This window comes from Protopterus annectens, chromosome 5.part0, assembly GCF_019279795.1.
Source record: "Protopterus annectens isolate FY-2018-M chromosome 5.part0, PAN1.0, whole genome shotgun sequence".
NCBI classification, from domain to species: domain Eukaryota; kingdom Metazoa; phylum Chordata; order Ceratodontiformes; family Protopteridae; genus Protopterus; species Protopterus annectens.
In genome coordinates, this window is record NC_056735.1 from 362279148 (window position 1) to 362296929 (window position 17782).

The window sequence follows — 17782 nt, forward strand, 5'->3', positions numbered from 1 at the left end:
CTTCATAAACTCACCCCCCAAGACCAGATGTCTCCCCGATGTTCCACCCGATCAGAGGGAGGCAGCGGCTTCAGAGGTCCTGAAGTTGCTAGAAAAAAGAGCCATCCAGCCCTTCCCCCTGGACCAGTCTGGATTGGGCTATTACTCCAGGTTCTTTTTGGTGCCAAAAAAGACGGGGGACCTAAGACCCATATTAGACCTTTCCGCTTTGAACCTGTTCATTCCCAAGGAAAAATTCCAGATGGTCACCCTCCAATCAATTCTACCCTTCCTACGGCAGAACAACTGGATGTGCTGTATAGACCTGAAGGATGCGTACTACCACATATTGATGGACAGACGATCCAGAAGGTTTCTCCGCTTCCGGCTGGGGGCCAGTCATCATCAGTTCAGGGTTCTTCGTTCGGCCTCACCTCAGCCCCCAGGGTGTTCAAAGTTATGGCAGTGGTTGCAGCCCACCTGAGACTTCAGGGCATTCAGGTCTTTCCGTACCTAGATGACTGGCTCCTTACCGCCACCAACAGGCATCAACTCTGCGTGGCAAGAGATTATGCTCTGACCTTTGTCTAGAGCTTAGGCATCTCAGTGAACCTACAGAAGTCCTTTCTTTGCCCCGTGCAAGTCCTGGAGTTCATAGGGGCCAAGTTAGATACCCGCATCTCTCGTGCTATGCTAACTGCGGACAGGCTGAGCAGCTTGTCGTTTCAGGTACTAACCCTGTTTCAGAGTCCGGCGCCGGCGGCAGAATTAGTCCTGAGGGCACTAGGATCTATGGCAGCAGCGATCGGTCTCTCCCTCCACGCTCGTCTGCGGATGAGGGTTCTGCAGTGGACCCTTCAAGTTCAGTGGTCTCTACTACTCCATCCATTGAGCACTCCGATTCCACTGAGCAGAGTTTGCAAGGACTCCCTTCTTTGGTGGCTCCACGCACCAGAACTGAAGGAAGGGAGACCCTTTGTCGTCCCTCCCCCCCAAGCCACGCTGACCATGGATGCTTCTCGCCTCAGGTGGGGGGGCATTGTTCGGGCAGAACCGTCCAAGGCACGTGGACTCCCCTAGAGACCGCTTTGCACATCAGTGTCCTAGAGATGAGGGCGGTGCTTCTAGCGTTGCAAACTCTCCGCGACCTTCTACCTCTGGGGACTGTTACAATCCAGACGGATAACATGTCAGTAGTCTGGTACATAAACAAACAAGGAGGAACCAGGTCTTACCCCCTTTGTCGAGAGGCTATTATGAGAGTTTGGGAATGGGCGATATCCACCAACCATTTTCTGGTAGCAACGCACATTCTGGGATGGTCCAACGTATTAGCGGACAAACTGAGTCGAGTGATTCTCACTCCGTACGAGTGGTCTCTCAGTCCATCTGTTGCGAAGCAGAGCTTCCACAAATGGGGTTGGCCTCGCTGCGATCTTTTTGCTTCTCCGTTAAACACAAAATGCAGCGAGTACTTCGCAATACTTACCCCCGAAGGGGAGAATCCCAGAGGCGCTGTAGTCCATGCTTGGCCTCCCGGTCTACTTTATGCTTATCCCCCCCTCCCACTTATGACTAAGTTCATACAGAAAGCCCGTCGGTTGGGGAGCAGAGTTATCCTCATAGCCCCATTCTGGCCTCGCCAGGTCTGGTTCCCTTACCTGCGGTCTCGCAGTGTGACTCCTCCATGGATACTGGATCCCATTCCAGACCTGATTTCACATCCGGCAGGATTCCAAACCCCGTACCTGGTGAACCTCAAGCTTGCGGCTTGGTTGATCCAGTTCCACTGATGGCAAGGACTTCCCGGTATCTCATCTCCTGTGAAGGCCATTCTAGTCGCGGCTCATAAACCGGCTACTAGGAAAATTTACAACAGCAAATGGAAACGTTTCTCCGTCTGGGCTAAAGACAGGGGCCTAGATCCATTTACAGTTCCTATTCCGACTATTCTAGACTTCCTGTCGCTGATTTTTAGGCAGGGAGCAAGTTTTTCTACAGTTAAGGTGCAGGTAGCAGCCATCTCCCATTTCCATGTGGGAGATGAATTAGGATCCTTGGCTTCTACAAAATTATGCAAAACTTTCTTGCGGGGCATTTTCCTTTTGAAGCCTCCTGTGAAAGTGGCGGTGCCCCCATGGGATTTGACCTTAGTCTTACAAGCCCTAACAGGCCCGCCCTTTGAGCCCGCGGCTTCGGTACCGTTAAAATTATTGTCTTGGAAAACGGCTTTTTTAGTGGCCATTACCGGCCAAAAGAGTTTCAGAACTTCAAGCAATTGTGTATGAAACATCCTTCTCACTTTTCACAAGGATAGAGTGTTCCTTGTGACTAATCCGTCGTTCTTACCTAAGGTGGCTTCGGAGTCAAATATCAATCGGTCAATAAATTTACCTGTGTTCTTCCCAAATTTTCAAAATAGAGGGGAATACAAATTGCATAAACTGGATGTACACAGACAACTACATTTTTACTTGCACAGGACTAAAGATTTTTGCAAGTCGGACTAGTTTTGTGTCATTTGCTAAATCGGCCATGGGTAAGGCCATTTCCCAAGTGACTGTAGCAAATTGGATTTGTCAGTGCATAGTTCACGGGAACATATCTTCAGGCAAACCGGCTCCTATTGGAATTCATGCTCATTCTACGAGGTCTATGGCCACCTCAGCAGCCTTCTGGTCCAGGATTCCCTAGGACAACATATGTTCAGCAGCTACCTGGTCCTCTTCTCATACGTTTATTTCTCATTATAAGCTGGATATGATATCGAGAGGTAGGGCTTCCTTTGGCTCCGCGGTGCTTCGGAATATCCTTCCGTAAAGGCCACCCAGGTTTTTTCCTAGGTAGCTGGGGACTCTGTCCCACAGGTTGCAGAGCAAATGAAGTAACTACTTCAGATAAAGAAGTTATGTACTCACCATAACGTTCCATCTGAATAGGTACTTCATTTGTCGGCAACCGACCCCCCCCTGCCATCCCCCGAACCTTGTTGGGACTTCTGGCCACCGAAGTTTTTCTCCTGTTAGGAGAGTAGGTCCGGTGTTCCCTCTTTCGAGGTTTGGAGTTGTGTAGTGGGCAAAAACCGATCTGAGGTAATGCAGCACATAGGGGATTATGGGTAGGGGAAGGAGCTAGGAGCTCGGATCTTGTAGCTTGGAAAGCTGCCGGCTCGGATCCGTGGTCGGATCCGATACCCACAGGTTGCAGACAAATGAAGTACCTACTCAGATGGAACATTATGGTGAGTACATAACTTCTTTTTCTTCATGTTGTAACTCTGTTATATTTTTGTGTGGAGCTTTTCTCCCTGGGCCTCCTCTGAAAAAGGACCTGTGTCTTTCCCGTTAAACAAATATAAATAAGATAAAACAGTGACAAGGCTTTGAGTTGGTCCGTGTAGGACATGTTGCTTTAGGCCCTTACATCTGTTTAGTAAGGTATCTCTGTGGCCTTTCCAGTTGATGCAGGTGTATGGACAGATGAATGTCAAGGGGGGAGGGCATAATACTCCATGACTGGCCTAATGATGGCTAAGGAAAGGGAGGCAATGATATCCCTAAATCTAAATACAGTCTCTTATGTTTATAAGCTGTGCAATATAGATCAACTTTCTTTGATTGTAGACACATGTTGGTCGAATGTTAAGTCACTGTCCACATAATCGGGTCAACTGTTTGGGGCGTATTGTCAATGTGGTAGTTCCTCAGGGTAAAATTTTGCATTTATAGTTTGTCCATGATTTTGGCACCAGTTATTTATTTGGGACAAACCATCCTGCAGGATAGTCATTTGGGGATTTAGTGACCGTTCCTAGCTTGCAGTCATATATAGACTTAGTCAGCCGGAGCCATTTTGTATTTGTTTTTACTTCAGAAAAGTAAATACCAAACAGGAGAGGTCTCAGCACAGAACCCTGGGGGACTCCACTGGTGACTGGTCTCTTTGTGGATGTAACTTCCCCCATTTTGATTTGTTTGAGCCAGATGGCAATCCAGTGGGTGACATAGTGGTTTATTCCCAGTTTATTTAGCATTTCTGCTGTGCGTGAGTAGAGAATTGTCAGTGGCTTTGGCTAGTTCAAGGTATGTGGTGTGCATCACTTTGCCTTCATCCATTGCTTTGGTGACCTTTTTAAAAAAAAAAAAAAGTCCACCAGGTTTGAGTAAGCATTATTAGCATTTGTTTTGTCATTTGTTAACCAGGTTGGTCCAACTGAGCCAAAGGCCCATTTTCAGTGGAGACCTGAGGAGAAAAGCTGCAATTACAATTACAGACATGCCAAAAAACAGTAATTAATACAAAGACTAAAAATTAGATTAGTAATATTGACATACATGTATATAAAATTAAATCAGCAAAGACAATATATTTATATACAAGTTTCAAAAAATCCAATAAATAGTGGCAGGATAATCAGAGTAGGAATATTTACAAGAACCGAATTGTAGACATACTGTAAAGAAGAGCAATAAAGAAGAGCATATAAAAAAAGAGGGAAAAAGTTAATCAAAAGTAGAATTTAGGAAGAAATCCATTAGAGATCAGGTTGGAGCTTGTTAAGGGCAGGACCAGGTCTTGAGAAGGTTCATAGGTTCCTAGGTTCATACTAGGCTATCTGCCCTAGGGCATTTATAAGCCTAGCCAGAGTTGTGTGGCTTTTACCACCCCTTAGGTTGAAAAATACTATACCCATTAGTTTGCCGTGCCTCTGTCCAGCAGTGATACAGAGATGATCCCCGGGGTAAACCTACGATCTCCCATCCACTGGTCAAGATTCCTCTTGAATAGAGCCAGCGAGGTGCTCTGTCTCACATGGACCGGGATTCTGTTCCACAGCATAGGGAGTCTCTGGGTGATGAATCTGTCCCTCCAGCACGTCCTATTTATATCCGTGTTGAGGTTTAAGTCTCTCTTGCGGCTCTGGTGGATTTGGATTTTTTGAGGTGGAGCATGTCCATTAATTCCGGGTTGGACATGGCCTTGTATGTCAGGCACAGGCCACCTCTGAGCAGACGGTATGCGACTGAATAGAGCTGGAGTTTCTTCAGTCGGGCAGCATATGGCATATTTTTGAGCCCCTTTATCCTTTTGGTGAAGAACTTTTGGGGTCTTTCCAATTGCTGCAGGTGTCTGGTAGGATACATTCCGAATGGGGCATTGTACTCGATCATTGGTCTGATAAGTGAAGAGTACAGGGGAACAATGACCTCCCTTGATCTGGATGTGAATCCCTTCATAATCAGGTGGGCAATGTAGAAGGTCCTCCTAACCACTTTGGCAATGTGAGTGTCAAAAGAAAGGTTACTGTCAACTTGTGTCCCCAGGTCCCTGATAACCTCTTCTGTGCTTAATGGATTGCCACCTGTGTGGTAACTTGGGGTTACCTTGTTTTTACCAAAGGGTATGACTATACATTTTTTGGCGTTTAGCTTAAGGCCATGGCTCTGGCACCAGTTATCCGTTTCTATGAGACCTCTCTGAAGGATATCTGTGTCTGATGGATTTTCAACTATGGCCCAGTTTGCAGTCATCTGCAAACTTTGTCAGCCACAATCCTCCTATGTTTGCCTGCACTTCTGAAAAGTAGATGCCGAACAAGAGGGGGCCCAGGACTGAGCCTTGTGGGACACCGCTTGTGACCGGCTTGGAGTCTGACATGGCACCAGCAACTCTAACCCTGTGGGTTCTGTCCTTGAGCCAGTTTGCATCCCATCTTGTGACATATGGGTTTACATTTAAGCTGGTGAGCTTTTCTATGATACCCGAGTGGGGTATTGTGTCGAAAGCTTTTGCAAGGTCAAGGTAGGCTGTGTGAACTGCCTTACCCTCATCAGTGGCCTTGGTGACGGTTTCAAAAAAGTCGACCAAGTTCAAGAGGCATGATCTGCCCTTGACAAAGCCGAATTGGGTAGGATCCAATGTCCAATGGTAGTGTTTGAGTTGTAGTTTGAAATGGAACTTATGAGGGATACTTCTTATTTTAAGTGGAAGGGAGTTTCAGGTGTGAGCTACAGATTGTTTATATAGAGACTTGCTGATATTTTTTGACGGTTTGTAAATGTCAAGATAGTGTTGTCAGGTGTACGAAGGTGATGGGTTTAGATAGAGATACAAGGCTAGAGATGGAGGGACAAGGAAGTAGGGTTATAAAGAATTGTGTGATATGCAGTTGAGAGAAAAAATTGTTTAGGGAATTCAGGCAATTGTAATTTAAGGGCGAGGCAGTGGTGGGATTTGTAATGGAGATTAGAGGCAAATCTAGCTATTTTATTGTATGTTCTCTGTAGTTTAGATAGAAGTGAAGACTGAAGGTTAGTAAAAACTGGAGCTGCATACAAAAGACAAGGTAATAGGAGAGACTGGGCCAGGGAAGGTTTGATGGAGGGTGAAAGCAGTTTGTGGTTATGCTACAGGAGACCAAGTTACTGGTGTTTTTTTATTCAGTGATGGATAAGTATGTCAAATTTTAATTGGTCAGTTTTAACACCAGGTAATTTAGTATGGGGTTCTAGTCTGATAGTGGTATTGCTGAGGGGGAGGTACTAGAGAAAGTGGATTTGTGTGTTGCCAGTGTTTTAGGAAGGAAAAGTAGAAGTTTATTTATTTTTTTTTTGTTTTAGAATTAGTTATCAGTGGGCCAGGTTTCAATGGATGTAAAAGTGTCTTTGGTAAGAGCAAGGAGTTCTGGGATGATGTGGGCAGTGGTAATAAGTGTTGAGTTGGCATATTGTAAGAGTGCGGAGAGGTTGGTAGCAGAGCATAAACTGTTAATGAAAATAATGAACGAGAGAACCCAACATAGAGCCTTGGGGGACACTGGTGTTAACAGGAAGAAATGGGGAGGTGACTGTTTTCCAGCGTATATATTGTTTTCTATTAGATAAGCAGCTAGAAAACCAGCTTAGAGGGGATGGAGAGGTGAAGGTCAGAGAGTTTAGTTATCAGTTTAAAGTGAGAGACTGCACGAAATGCTTTCGAGAGGTCGAGGAATAAGCAGGAAACTAGTAGGTTATCACAGGCTTCTGCTACTGTTTGGGTGAATGAGAGTAGAGCTGTTTACTGTGGTGTGGTCTAAAGCCGTGTTGGGTGGGAGTAAAGTTTTTCTAGCAGGTGTTTAAGTAGCTGAGTGTGGACACACTTTTTTTGAGAATTTTGGAAAGGGGGGTAGTATAGCAATGGGGCGATAGTTGGATGGGTCAGTGGAGTTTCCTTCTTTGTGAAGAGGAATTGTGTAGGATTTCCATACATCTGGGACAAAAGATTCAGTAATAGAATGATTAATAAGGATAGAGACACGGTAAAGTGATAGCATTGGCAGCAATTTTAAGAAAGTAGGAAAGTAGATTGTCAATGGAGGGAGAGCAGGGCTTAAGTTAATTTAGTTGGGATTTGATGAAGGCAATGGGAACTGGTTGTAAGAAGAATATATTTGAGGAGGGAGGACTGGGATGTAAAGGTAGAGGAGAGACAGTCAAGCTGTTTGGAGTTAGTTTTTGGATTGTTTTAATAAAGTAATTATTTAAAAGAGCAGCAGTCTCTGAGGCAGTATTGAGAGGGAATGGGTTGTGGGTAGGAGGATTACCAGGGTGGAGGATTTTATTTATGGTAGACCAAAATTTTTTAGGGTTATGTGGGCTAATTTGGTTGGAGGCAAAGTTTTTTTGTCTGATAACTAGTTTTTTTACACCTGTTTCCAAGTTCCTTGTAGCTTTGGAGTAAGGAAGGAGTTTTATTTCTGGCCCAAGTTTTCCAGGCAGCATCCCTCTGATGCATGCTAGAGAGTGTTTGCTTAGTTAACCAGGGAGCACATTTTGATTTTACCCTGATTTTCCTCTACGGTGCCATGGAGTTTAGTGCATCTAGAAATAGAGTATTGAGAGAGACTACAGCATCATTAAGGGGGAGGTTTTTAAGGAAGGACCAGTTGTCACCAAGTATAATGGTTTCATAAAGAATGTTTAGGGTGAGCCAAGAGAGAAAGTTGGCTTTTTGTCTGAAGATTCAGAAGATGAGCCCCTTCCTCTTACTGGTTCACATTTTGTTTGCCATGTCCTTATCTGCTTCCAGAAGCATTTTTGATCATCTATGAGGAAATGTTTTTAAGACTTCTAAGTGTAGCATTTAGAATATCATGCCTGCCTGTCAAGCAATTCCCTGACTACCAGGTTAAACTTTCTTCCCTTTTGCCTGCTCTACAGGGAGTAATTTTCCAGTGACGGTCTGCTGTCTACAATTTTTTTGAGAAGCAGCTGTTTCTATTGGCATGATTGCATTTTTAATAATACAGGTCTCAGCTGCTTTCTGTTTCTATATTTGGAACATATGCAGGATTTCTACTCGCAATTAACAGGCTTGCTATGTCTATTTCATACCTCTCAGCTGTCTGAATTTTCAGAGAATGTCCAGATTTTTGCCTCATTTTTGGTCTGTTCCTTATAAAATTTGTGGTCTTCTGTCAAGTCACTGAGGATTAAAATCACTAAATAATGGCATACAAGTTTCAGATTTCATATCCTTCAGAAAATGCATACTAACGCAAATCCTGTTCTAACAACTTTCTAAGTTTATAAGAGCAATATTTAAAATGTGCCTGTTTTGGAGCCTCTGTCTCCCCATTATTTTAGGCTTTGTCCAGACTTCTGGCACTTATGTTGAAGTATGGTCTATTTGCTTATTTTTTCATAAAATTATTAGAGTACTCCTTACAGTTTCTCTGATTTTGGGGAATAAAGTCAAATTTTTATCTGCATGCTGTGACCTCTGCTTTTGAAGCTTTCTTCTTGAAGCCTTATGTTCAACCAGTCTTTCACTTCAGTATCTTATTTCTGCATTTTCTTTTTCAGTTAATCGTAATGACTACTTAATGCTTTTTTCTATTTCCATCCTTTTTGTTTGACTATATATATTCTTCCAGTATGTGCCACATTTTAAACACCTCTGAATGCATTTGATACATTTTCCTTCTTACTGGAAGCAGTCTCTTCTACTAAAACTGTAGCTTCTACTGCTTTTTACTTAACAGCTTTGATGTTCTTCACAGCCAGAGCTTTTCTTTTCTAAAAGATTTTCCCTGAATTTTTCCAGATTTCTTCCTTCCTGGCATCCAGGCAGTCTGGTTAATATCCAGTAACCAGATATTATCCAGATGGATTGTTTGACTTAAGTTCTTGATTTTTCACACTGTGGGAGTCGTTAATATGTTACTTAGCCAGTTGCCATCTTTGAAGTTAATTTACTTTGGATAGTGCAGCTTGTGTGCTTGTTAGTGACTGCAGCAGCTCACCGTAGTACAAGGTGGAGAAAGGACAGAATCTGGGATCCTAGCATTACAATTTGAAATTCTCAAGCCAGATCTGTAGAAAAATTAGTGTTAGTAAAATTAAGATTTTTCAGGTAAAGGGTGGTGGTCTAGTTCATAAATGGTCACATTTTCCAGACAGTATAAAGAAAACTATGATGCTAACATTTTGTTTACTTTAAGTCTGATTCTTAGTATGTTACAGCATAGATGATAAAAATGCCAAGGTGTATAATTTGTTTTTGTTTTTTTCATTCTAGATCATGTCCCTGCATCCTAGATACATCTCATTTCTTTGGCAAGTAGCTGACCTTGGTTGCAGCTTGAATATGCCATTACTTAGAGATGGTGCTCGTATACTCATGAAACTTATGCCTCCTGGTAAGCATGTCTTATTGTCTGTTTGGTCATGTATTGCAGTTTCGTTTTCATCTAGCAAATAGTGAATTCCCCATTCAGTTGGAGTATTCTGTTTTTTGCAGTATTTGTTCTATTTTATGTACTTTTGTTTGGCGACTAGGAATTTTCTTCTCGGGTTAATGCATGTTGTAACTGCCTTTTTGCAGGTTTTGTGTATTAAGTCAATAGTACTTTTCAGAGCTGCTTGTAGTCAAACATATTATTTTATGATTTGGAGGTCAGAACACACTCGGCATAGAAAATGTGGTTATAAATTACTTATTTGTCCAGTTGGCTAATGAATTTCAGATGTACAACAATAAAACAGACCAGTTCATTTGATGCATTGAACAATCACTTGATTTTTCATTTGAATGCCACAAAGAATACATTGAAGATCATTCATCTTGTCTGAAGCATGACTTTTGTATTCTGTTTGTATGTGAAATAAGCATTTCTGACATCTGGGCACCATTTCATTGTGTGTGAAAGAGCACACCGTGGTGTAGAACTGTTGACATTTCTTAAGTGTATGTGTTTATCATAATCCTTGTTTGAGGAGATTTGTAAAATATGTCGGGTTTTGTCAAGGGGTTGACAGTCCTTTGGCTGAAGCTTTCTAAGCAGTCATGGGCACATGGCTGCATTCTCATGCTGTGGCATTTAGGGAGGTTGCTTGGCTGTAAGAGTGTATCCTGAGCTCCACTTAGTTATTTTTGCTTATTGAACAGCCCTTCTGTTTCCTTTTCTGATTTTGTTTCAATTTGTTTTGTAAGATTTGATATTTGGTGGTGGTAAGTGGAAAGTTACAGCTTTTCTGTGATAACATGTTTTTTGTTATTAATTTTAATGATCTGTCTTGAGACACTGATTAGTTGCATTATGGGCATTAAATTCCTCCTAAAGACTACTATTTTCAGTGCCTTTTTGTTTAAATTAGTACACTGAGCCTTGTGCTACACTTCCTTAAAAAGTTTGCGTGGAGTGCTAGGAGTTTGCAGCCTTTCCTTCAGTAAATATGTCTTTGTAGAAGGACATTTTTAAGAGAGATGAAGCTTGTGGAGTTTTCCTGGGGGGTTTGTGGCGGCTGTTAAAAAGGAAGTGCCACTCGTTTCTTTGGAAGTTATTCAAGGGCAGGCCATAATGACTGATGAACCTGAACCTGTTACACTAATCAAGACAATCTCTCTGAATGGAGTTAGTTTGCTTGCCTGTGCCACAGGATGGTAGCTCAGTGACTCTTGCTCTTCCGATGACCTTAATGCCACAAAGGGTTTTCTAGAGGAAGCTTATGGTGAGACGGGTTATTTTATTACTATCTATGGTAATAAAACGTCACATCTGATGTCTTTTTCATTCTTTATCAGTGTATGGGTACTAGAGCAAACCTTGGATCCCACTAAGCCACATGGATCAGACTTTGGGGTCAACTCTCGAGCTCCTCCCTCTATCCATAATGCCCCTGTCAGTCAACAGTACCTCAGATCTCTTTTGCTGACATCTTGCACGGACCTTTTCCTAATTGAGTTTTCAGGGTTTTTTCTCCATCAGACCTGTTTCTTTCATTTTTTTACTGTCTGGTAGTTTCTGCAGTACCATTGCTGGTGCTACATTTTAGGTTCATAGGATGTTACTAGGCTATTGAACCGAGGGTCTTAACAAGCCTAGCCGTTAAATCTCAATATAATACTAGAGGAGAGAGACCATCTATCACCAAGGTTTTTCTAGCCAGGACTACCCATATCCAGGAGAGAAGCCAGGGCAATCCCCAGCAGAAATGTAGTTTCCCATCCAGTCCAAGTTGCACTTAAACAGGGTCATGGAGGTGCTTTACTTGATATGGATTGGAAGTCTATTACAGAGACCTGTCTGTCTCTCCAGCAGGTCCTGTTTGTTGCAGGCTGGATTGAGATCCCTGGAACGGGTGACTAGTCCCATTTGACTTATGGATGTGCTGTATTTCCATTAGATTTGGGTCACAGATAGCCCTGTAAACCAGACATAAGTCACCTGTAAGTAGTCTATACGCTACTGAGCACAGTGACTGCGACTTATGTATGTCCATATAAGGCATGCTGGAGACCCTGAAGTTTCTTAGTTAGAAATCTCTGAAGTCTCTCAAGTTGCTGTGGGTGTCTGGTACAATACACTCCAAAGGGAGCATTGTATTCAATAATAGGCCTGATGAGGGACTAGTACAGGAGAGTTATAACCTCTTTTGCTCTTGAGGCAATGCCTTTGCTAATCAGGTGAGCAACCTAGAATGCCTTCCTCACCACAGTAGACACATGGTGATTTAAGTTGAGGTCACAGTCGACTTGTGTTCCCATTTCTCACTACTGAATTGGTACTTGGGATGTTATTGTTCATAATCAGCAGGGCCATTGTTTTTACCAAAGGGAGTGATGCATTTTTTAGCATTTAGTTTAAGACCATGGCTTTGGCACAAATCATTGGTCTGTATAAGCCCCTTTTGAAATACACTGACATTGCTAGGTAATTCAATGATAGCATCTAATTTGCAGTCATCAGCAAACTTAGTTAACCACAGCCTCTCTGTTTTGGCCTCGGTTTCTGAGAAGTATATGCCAAATAAGAGGGGTCCAGCACTGACCCTTGTTGGGACCTCACTGGTGATAGGTCCTCTAGTAGAGGTAAAGTCTCCCACTTTGACTGAGTGTTGTCAATCTGAGTCAGTTTGCAACCCACCTGACAACATAGGGGTTGATATTCAACTGGGTTAGTTTGTCAGTGATGCCCGAATGTTGGATAGTGTAGAGGGCCTTGGGTAAGTCAAGATAGGCTGTGTGCATGACTTTGCCCTCGTCTATGGCTCTCGTCATGATGTTCATCGTGCATACAGCTGCAGTCATAACAGATGGGTTCTCCTGCCGTCAGGCGGGTCCTCGGTCGGCCGAATTCCAAAGTCTAGGTCCGGCGTTGGTTGTCGTCGCTTCTTCCCTGACGTCAGAGCGGCAGGGGTATAAAGGAACCAGCCAACACCATTTTCTTCAGTCTTTCTTGCCGTGCGGTGCCCAAAGCAGAAGCAGTTTGCAAGTGCCGGTCGGCCAGCTCCTGAGATTACGAAAATTTTGAAACTGAAGTCTTCTTAAAAGCTAAGTACCCCGTTGGGGAAACTTTTCTTGCCTCAGACCAATGTCAGACAAAGTTAATAATTGTATTTCTTGTGGGAAGCAAATACCGCATAAGGATTTCCATTCCCTCTATACCTTGTTTAGGCCCAGACCATGACGTCTCTGTCTGTCGCTTTTGTGCTACATTCAACAAACGCACTATTAAGCGTCGGGCGGAGTTCGCCCAGCATTATTTTGGAAAAGCATTTAACTATACTATGTCGTCGGATACTCCAACTCCGGTTTTGTCTAAAAAAACGCAAAGACAAGGACCGACACACGAGGTTCCGTGGCCTCTACCGACACCATGCCAAAGCCGACTACACGTGGTCTGGTTCTCAGCGGGGCGCCCACGCAGCCCCTGATTACCGACGACAGTTCTTTGACGGTGTCTCCTGTGCCCGAGGTCACAGGCTCCTTGGCCCACACCCCGACTACGGATACCGAAGCCACCCTTGGCGTTGAAACTCAGAATGTGGACAGGTCCACCTCCACTCAAGGTGTCTTCAGACCTTCCTCTTCTTTCTCCATCAAGGCTTTCACAAAGTCTAAAGCAACCATGCACTCTAAGAGACCAGCTACACAGGGCCCATCTCCAGGCCCCATGCCTAAGAAACAGATGCTTAAAATGGCTGAGGATTTAATTACTCTAATCAGAGGTTCTCAGCCCCCACCGGACAGAAGGCCCAGAGTGGATGAAGAATCCCCCCTCTTCTGATCAGGGCTCCATTATTTCAGAGCACTCTGATGATAAGGAACATTCCTACTCCCCTTTTGAAGACTCTGATGCGGAGGAGTCCATCCCTTCTGTATCCCCCCCTGAGGATTACTCATTTGGGGAAACTTTGCATACCACTGGGAAGGCCAGGATTTTTCAGATTCCAAGAAAAGGCTCGGGGAATTTCTCTTGTTACCTCAGCACAGGCCTCTGGCTATACCTCCTGTCTTGGACATCCTAGATGTTTACTCGGAGGCCTGCCTTAACCCGGACTCTCTACCTCCAGCTCCAGTTAAGCCTGACAGGTACTACAGAGTTCCTGACTCGCACCAATTTCTATACAAAAGTCATGCTGCTGACCCAGAAACCATCTCACAGGGCCCCAAGGGAGTTAAGGCCTCCATTGCCAAAAATCCATTGCCTTCCGAGAGAGATTCCAGATCCTTAGAAAGGTGGGGGGAAAAGGTATATATCTCGGCTACCTTATCCATGAGGGCCTTAAACTGTCAGTTTCATATGCTAAAATACCAACAGTTTTTGTTATCACAGTTGAAAAGTAAAATGTCACAACCTGAACAACCAGACTTGAAGGAGTTGCAGGATTTGATGCATAGTGCAGAACAAGTGGGTAAGCATACCCTACAATGTGGTTTTGATGCTCTAGAGGCCTCATGTAGAGCTGCTGTTACAGGATCAGTCATACGTAGGCATGTCTGGCTCAAGGAACAAGCCTTGCCTGATCATGTCAAAGCTAAATTACTAGATGCCCCACTTCAAAAGGATGTACTTTTTGGTGCTAATGCTGAGGAGGTATTAAGGAAAATGGAGGAAAAGGCTAAATCAATGCAAACTGTGAAAGAATTTCTACAGGTTCAACCCCCAAGTTTTAGTAGAAATTGGCCTTCCAAAAATTGGTCCTTTCCTGCCACAGACAGACCCCAAAGAGGCAGATACAGGTGCCCGAGGGCAGAGGACAATTCCAAGGATCATATAGAGGCAGACAATGGCAAGCTCCTACACAGAGGTGGTGAGGACAACTCGCAATCTTTCACAAAGCAAACCCAATGACTTTCCCCTTTGCATGCCAACCAGGTCTCAAATGGCAGCCCCCTTAGGAGGAAAGCTGGCATTATTTTCAAAAAATTGGCATATTGTCACAAAGGACAATTGGATCCTGGACATTATAAACAGAGGTTATAAATTCCATTTTCACACCCTTCCAAAAATGAGAGGCATGCCAAACCTGACACACAATCAAAGGGCAGAGGCACAAAGGCAAATTACGGATCTCATAAACATGAAAGCTATTCAAGAGGTACCTACGCACAAACAAGGTCAAGGTTTTTATTCCAGGCTATTTCTGGTGCCAAGGAAGGGAAAAGATTGGAGACCTATTTTGGATCTAGCCATCCTAAACACATTTCTACTCTTACCAAAATTCAAGATACTCACTCTACAGCAACTTCTTCCCATGCTGGGCAAGGAGTCTTGGCTGGTAACATTGGATCTCAAGGAGGCATACCTGCATGTCCCAATCAGACAAAATTGCAGAAGGTACCACAGATTTCTTGCAGGTTCAACCCATTATCAATTCTCTGCATTGCCCTTTGGCTTATCTACTGCTCCCAGAGTATTCACGAAATGCCTGGCATCAGTAATTGCCTACTGCAGACTTCAAGGGATACAAATATACCCCTATTTGGACGACTGCCTGATCCAAGCGGACAGCAAGCACATTCTTCTGAAACATCTGGCTTATGTAATAATGTTATTGAGCTCTCTGGGATACACAGTCAACAAAAAGAAATCAAGGCTAATACCCTCTCGGAAGATAATTTTGCTGGGTGCCAATTTGGACACAAACACCCAGATGGCCTACCTCACGCCAGAGAAGTAGGGGCGACTAATTCAGTACTTCAGAACACTAGCAAATTGCACCAGGCTGACTGCAAGGAAAATCCTGCAGGCTCTGGGATTCATGGCATCTTGCATGTTACTAATCCCATGTGCAAAGCTGCATATGAGGAAACTACAATGGTACCTGAAAAACACATGGTCTCAACACAGCCACAGTTTGGAAACAATAATACCACTAATTCCATGTCTGCAAAAGAAATTTCTGTGGTGGGCTCAAGCATGTCAAACAAACACAGGTCTTCCATTCAGCAAGCCTCAAGCAAATCAAGTCATCACAACAGACTCCTCGGACTACGCCTGGGGGGCACACGTGACAGATCGGTGCATTCAGGGCAAATGGTCCCAAAAAGAAAAGCACCTTCACATCAATCAAAAAGAAATGCTAGCAGTAATAAATGCTATTATAGCTTTCAAGGACCTTCTACAACCAGGTCAACTATTGATAAGAACGGACAACACCACAGTTATGTGGTACATAAACAGGGAGGAACACATTTATACCCCCTATGCAGACTGGCCATGTCACTTTGGAAAATGGCCATGGACTTACAAATGGAACTACAAGCACAGTACTTGCCAGGCAAGGAAAACACGCTGGCAGACAACCTAAGCAGGAATATGACAGATCCACATGAATGGAAATTGCATCCAAAAGTTTTTACAGAAATAATCCAGGAATGGGGAAGGCCAGACATAGATCTCTTTGCCTCCCACAAGAATCATCAATTGATAAAATTCTGCTCAAGGATCTTCCATCCAAAGGCCTGGAGAGTGGACGCTCTTTCTTTCAGTTGGACATCAATGACAGTTTATGCCTTCCCTCCTCTTCCTCTGCTGCCCAAAGTTCTATTGAAGACCAAAGCAGACAGACCAAAGATGATTCTCATTGCTCCTGACTGGCCAAGGCAACACTGGTACCCACTCCTGAGGAGCCTGACACATTCCCCACCATGGACCCTGCCTCTAATGCCTCCTCTTCTGACTCAGCACAGTTTCAAAACTCTTCACAGCCAGCTAAAAACACTCAATCTAGCCGCATGGAAGATTCCTTAGCATCACAGCAGGCCCTACTCTCCAAGGAGGTGCAGGATGTCATTTTGGAGGCCAGAAGGTCATCAACTAGAAAAGCTTACTCCGCAAAATGGAAACGTTTTTGTGTCTGGAATGAGAAAAAGGGCCAGGATCCTGGAAAACTGGATTTACCTCAAATACTACAATATTTGGCTTAACTGCTAAGCAGTGGACTTTTGTTCTCCTCCATCAAAATCCATGCCTCAGACATTTCTGCAGAATACAACACTGATCCACCTTTATTCTCTCACCCTCTCTTAAGACAGTTCCTCAGAGGGGCTAAGAATTTAAGGCCTCCAAGGAAACAACCAATACCTGCTTGGGATCTTAATTTCATTCTGGAAAACTGACCTTGCCTCCCTTTGAGCCAGCTGCATCATCAGATTTGCAGTATTTGTTCTGGAAAACAGCTTTCCTTCTGGCTATCACCTCAGCTCGTAGAGTTTCAGAACTACAGGCTCTCATGGCTGTCCAGCCTTTTATCATCTTCCATCAGGACAGAGTTTCCTTACGAACCAACCCGTCCTTTATGCCTAAAGTGGTATCCAGGGTAGCTTTAAATCAGGCCATACATTTACCTACTTTTTATCCTAATCCTCAAAACAAAGGGGAGAGATTACTACATTCCTTGGACATCCACAGACAACTGCGTTATTATTTGGACAGAACAAAGCCTTTCAGAAAATCAGAACAGCTCTTTGTGGCCTATGCGGTAGGAGCTCAAGGGAAGCCAATTTCCAAACAGGCAATCTCAAAATGGATAGCCCACTGCATACGCTTTTGCTATTCCTTTCATGGCAAAACTGTTCCTACAAGCAGTAGAACTCATTCCACCAGGGCCACAGCCACCTCTGCAGCCTTCCTCAGAGGAGTTCCTACCAAGGATATTTTGGAAGCAGCCACTTGGAGTTCTGTGCATACCTTCTCCAAGCACTACAACCTACCATTATACTCCAAATCTAGAGCAGGCTTTGCCGCTGCAGTCTTGCAGGGCATTTTGGCTCCTAGTTCCACCTAGTGCCTACCACCCCTTTCTTAGCTTTGGGATTCTACCCATCTGTTATGACTGCAGCTGTATGCATGATGAACATAGTACAGTTTTGTACCTACCATAAATGTAGATGTTAGAGTGCTAATGCAGCTGCAGTCCAGGTTTCCCTCCTTCCTTCCCCTCTTGGGACAGGCATATAGGCTAACAATTCCTCATACAACCTGATTGGGGTTTTCATTTATGATGTATTTGCTTGCAACTACTGTATTTTTATT

General features: G+C 43.8%; 1 protein-coding gene across 1 annotated transcript in view; it reads left to right on the plus strand.

Annotated features, from left to right (window-relative positions):
* USP9X (ubiquitin specific peptidase 9 X-linked) overlaps positions 1 to 17782 on the plus strand; it is a 5037693-nt gene that overhangs the window by 2428015 nt on the left and 2591896 nt on the right. The window contains exon 17 of the mRNA XM_044071835.1: positions 9538 to 9658. Within this exon, the coding sequence (XP_043927770.1) occupies positions 9538 to 9658 (121 nt within the window). The remainder of the gene's footprint in view (positions 1 to 9537; positions 9659 to 17782) is intronic.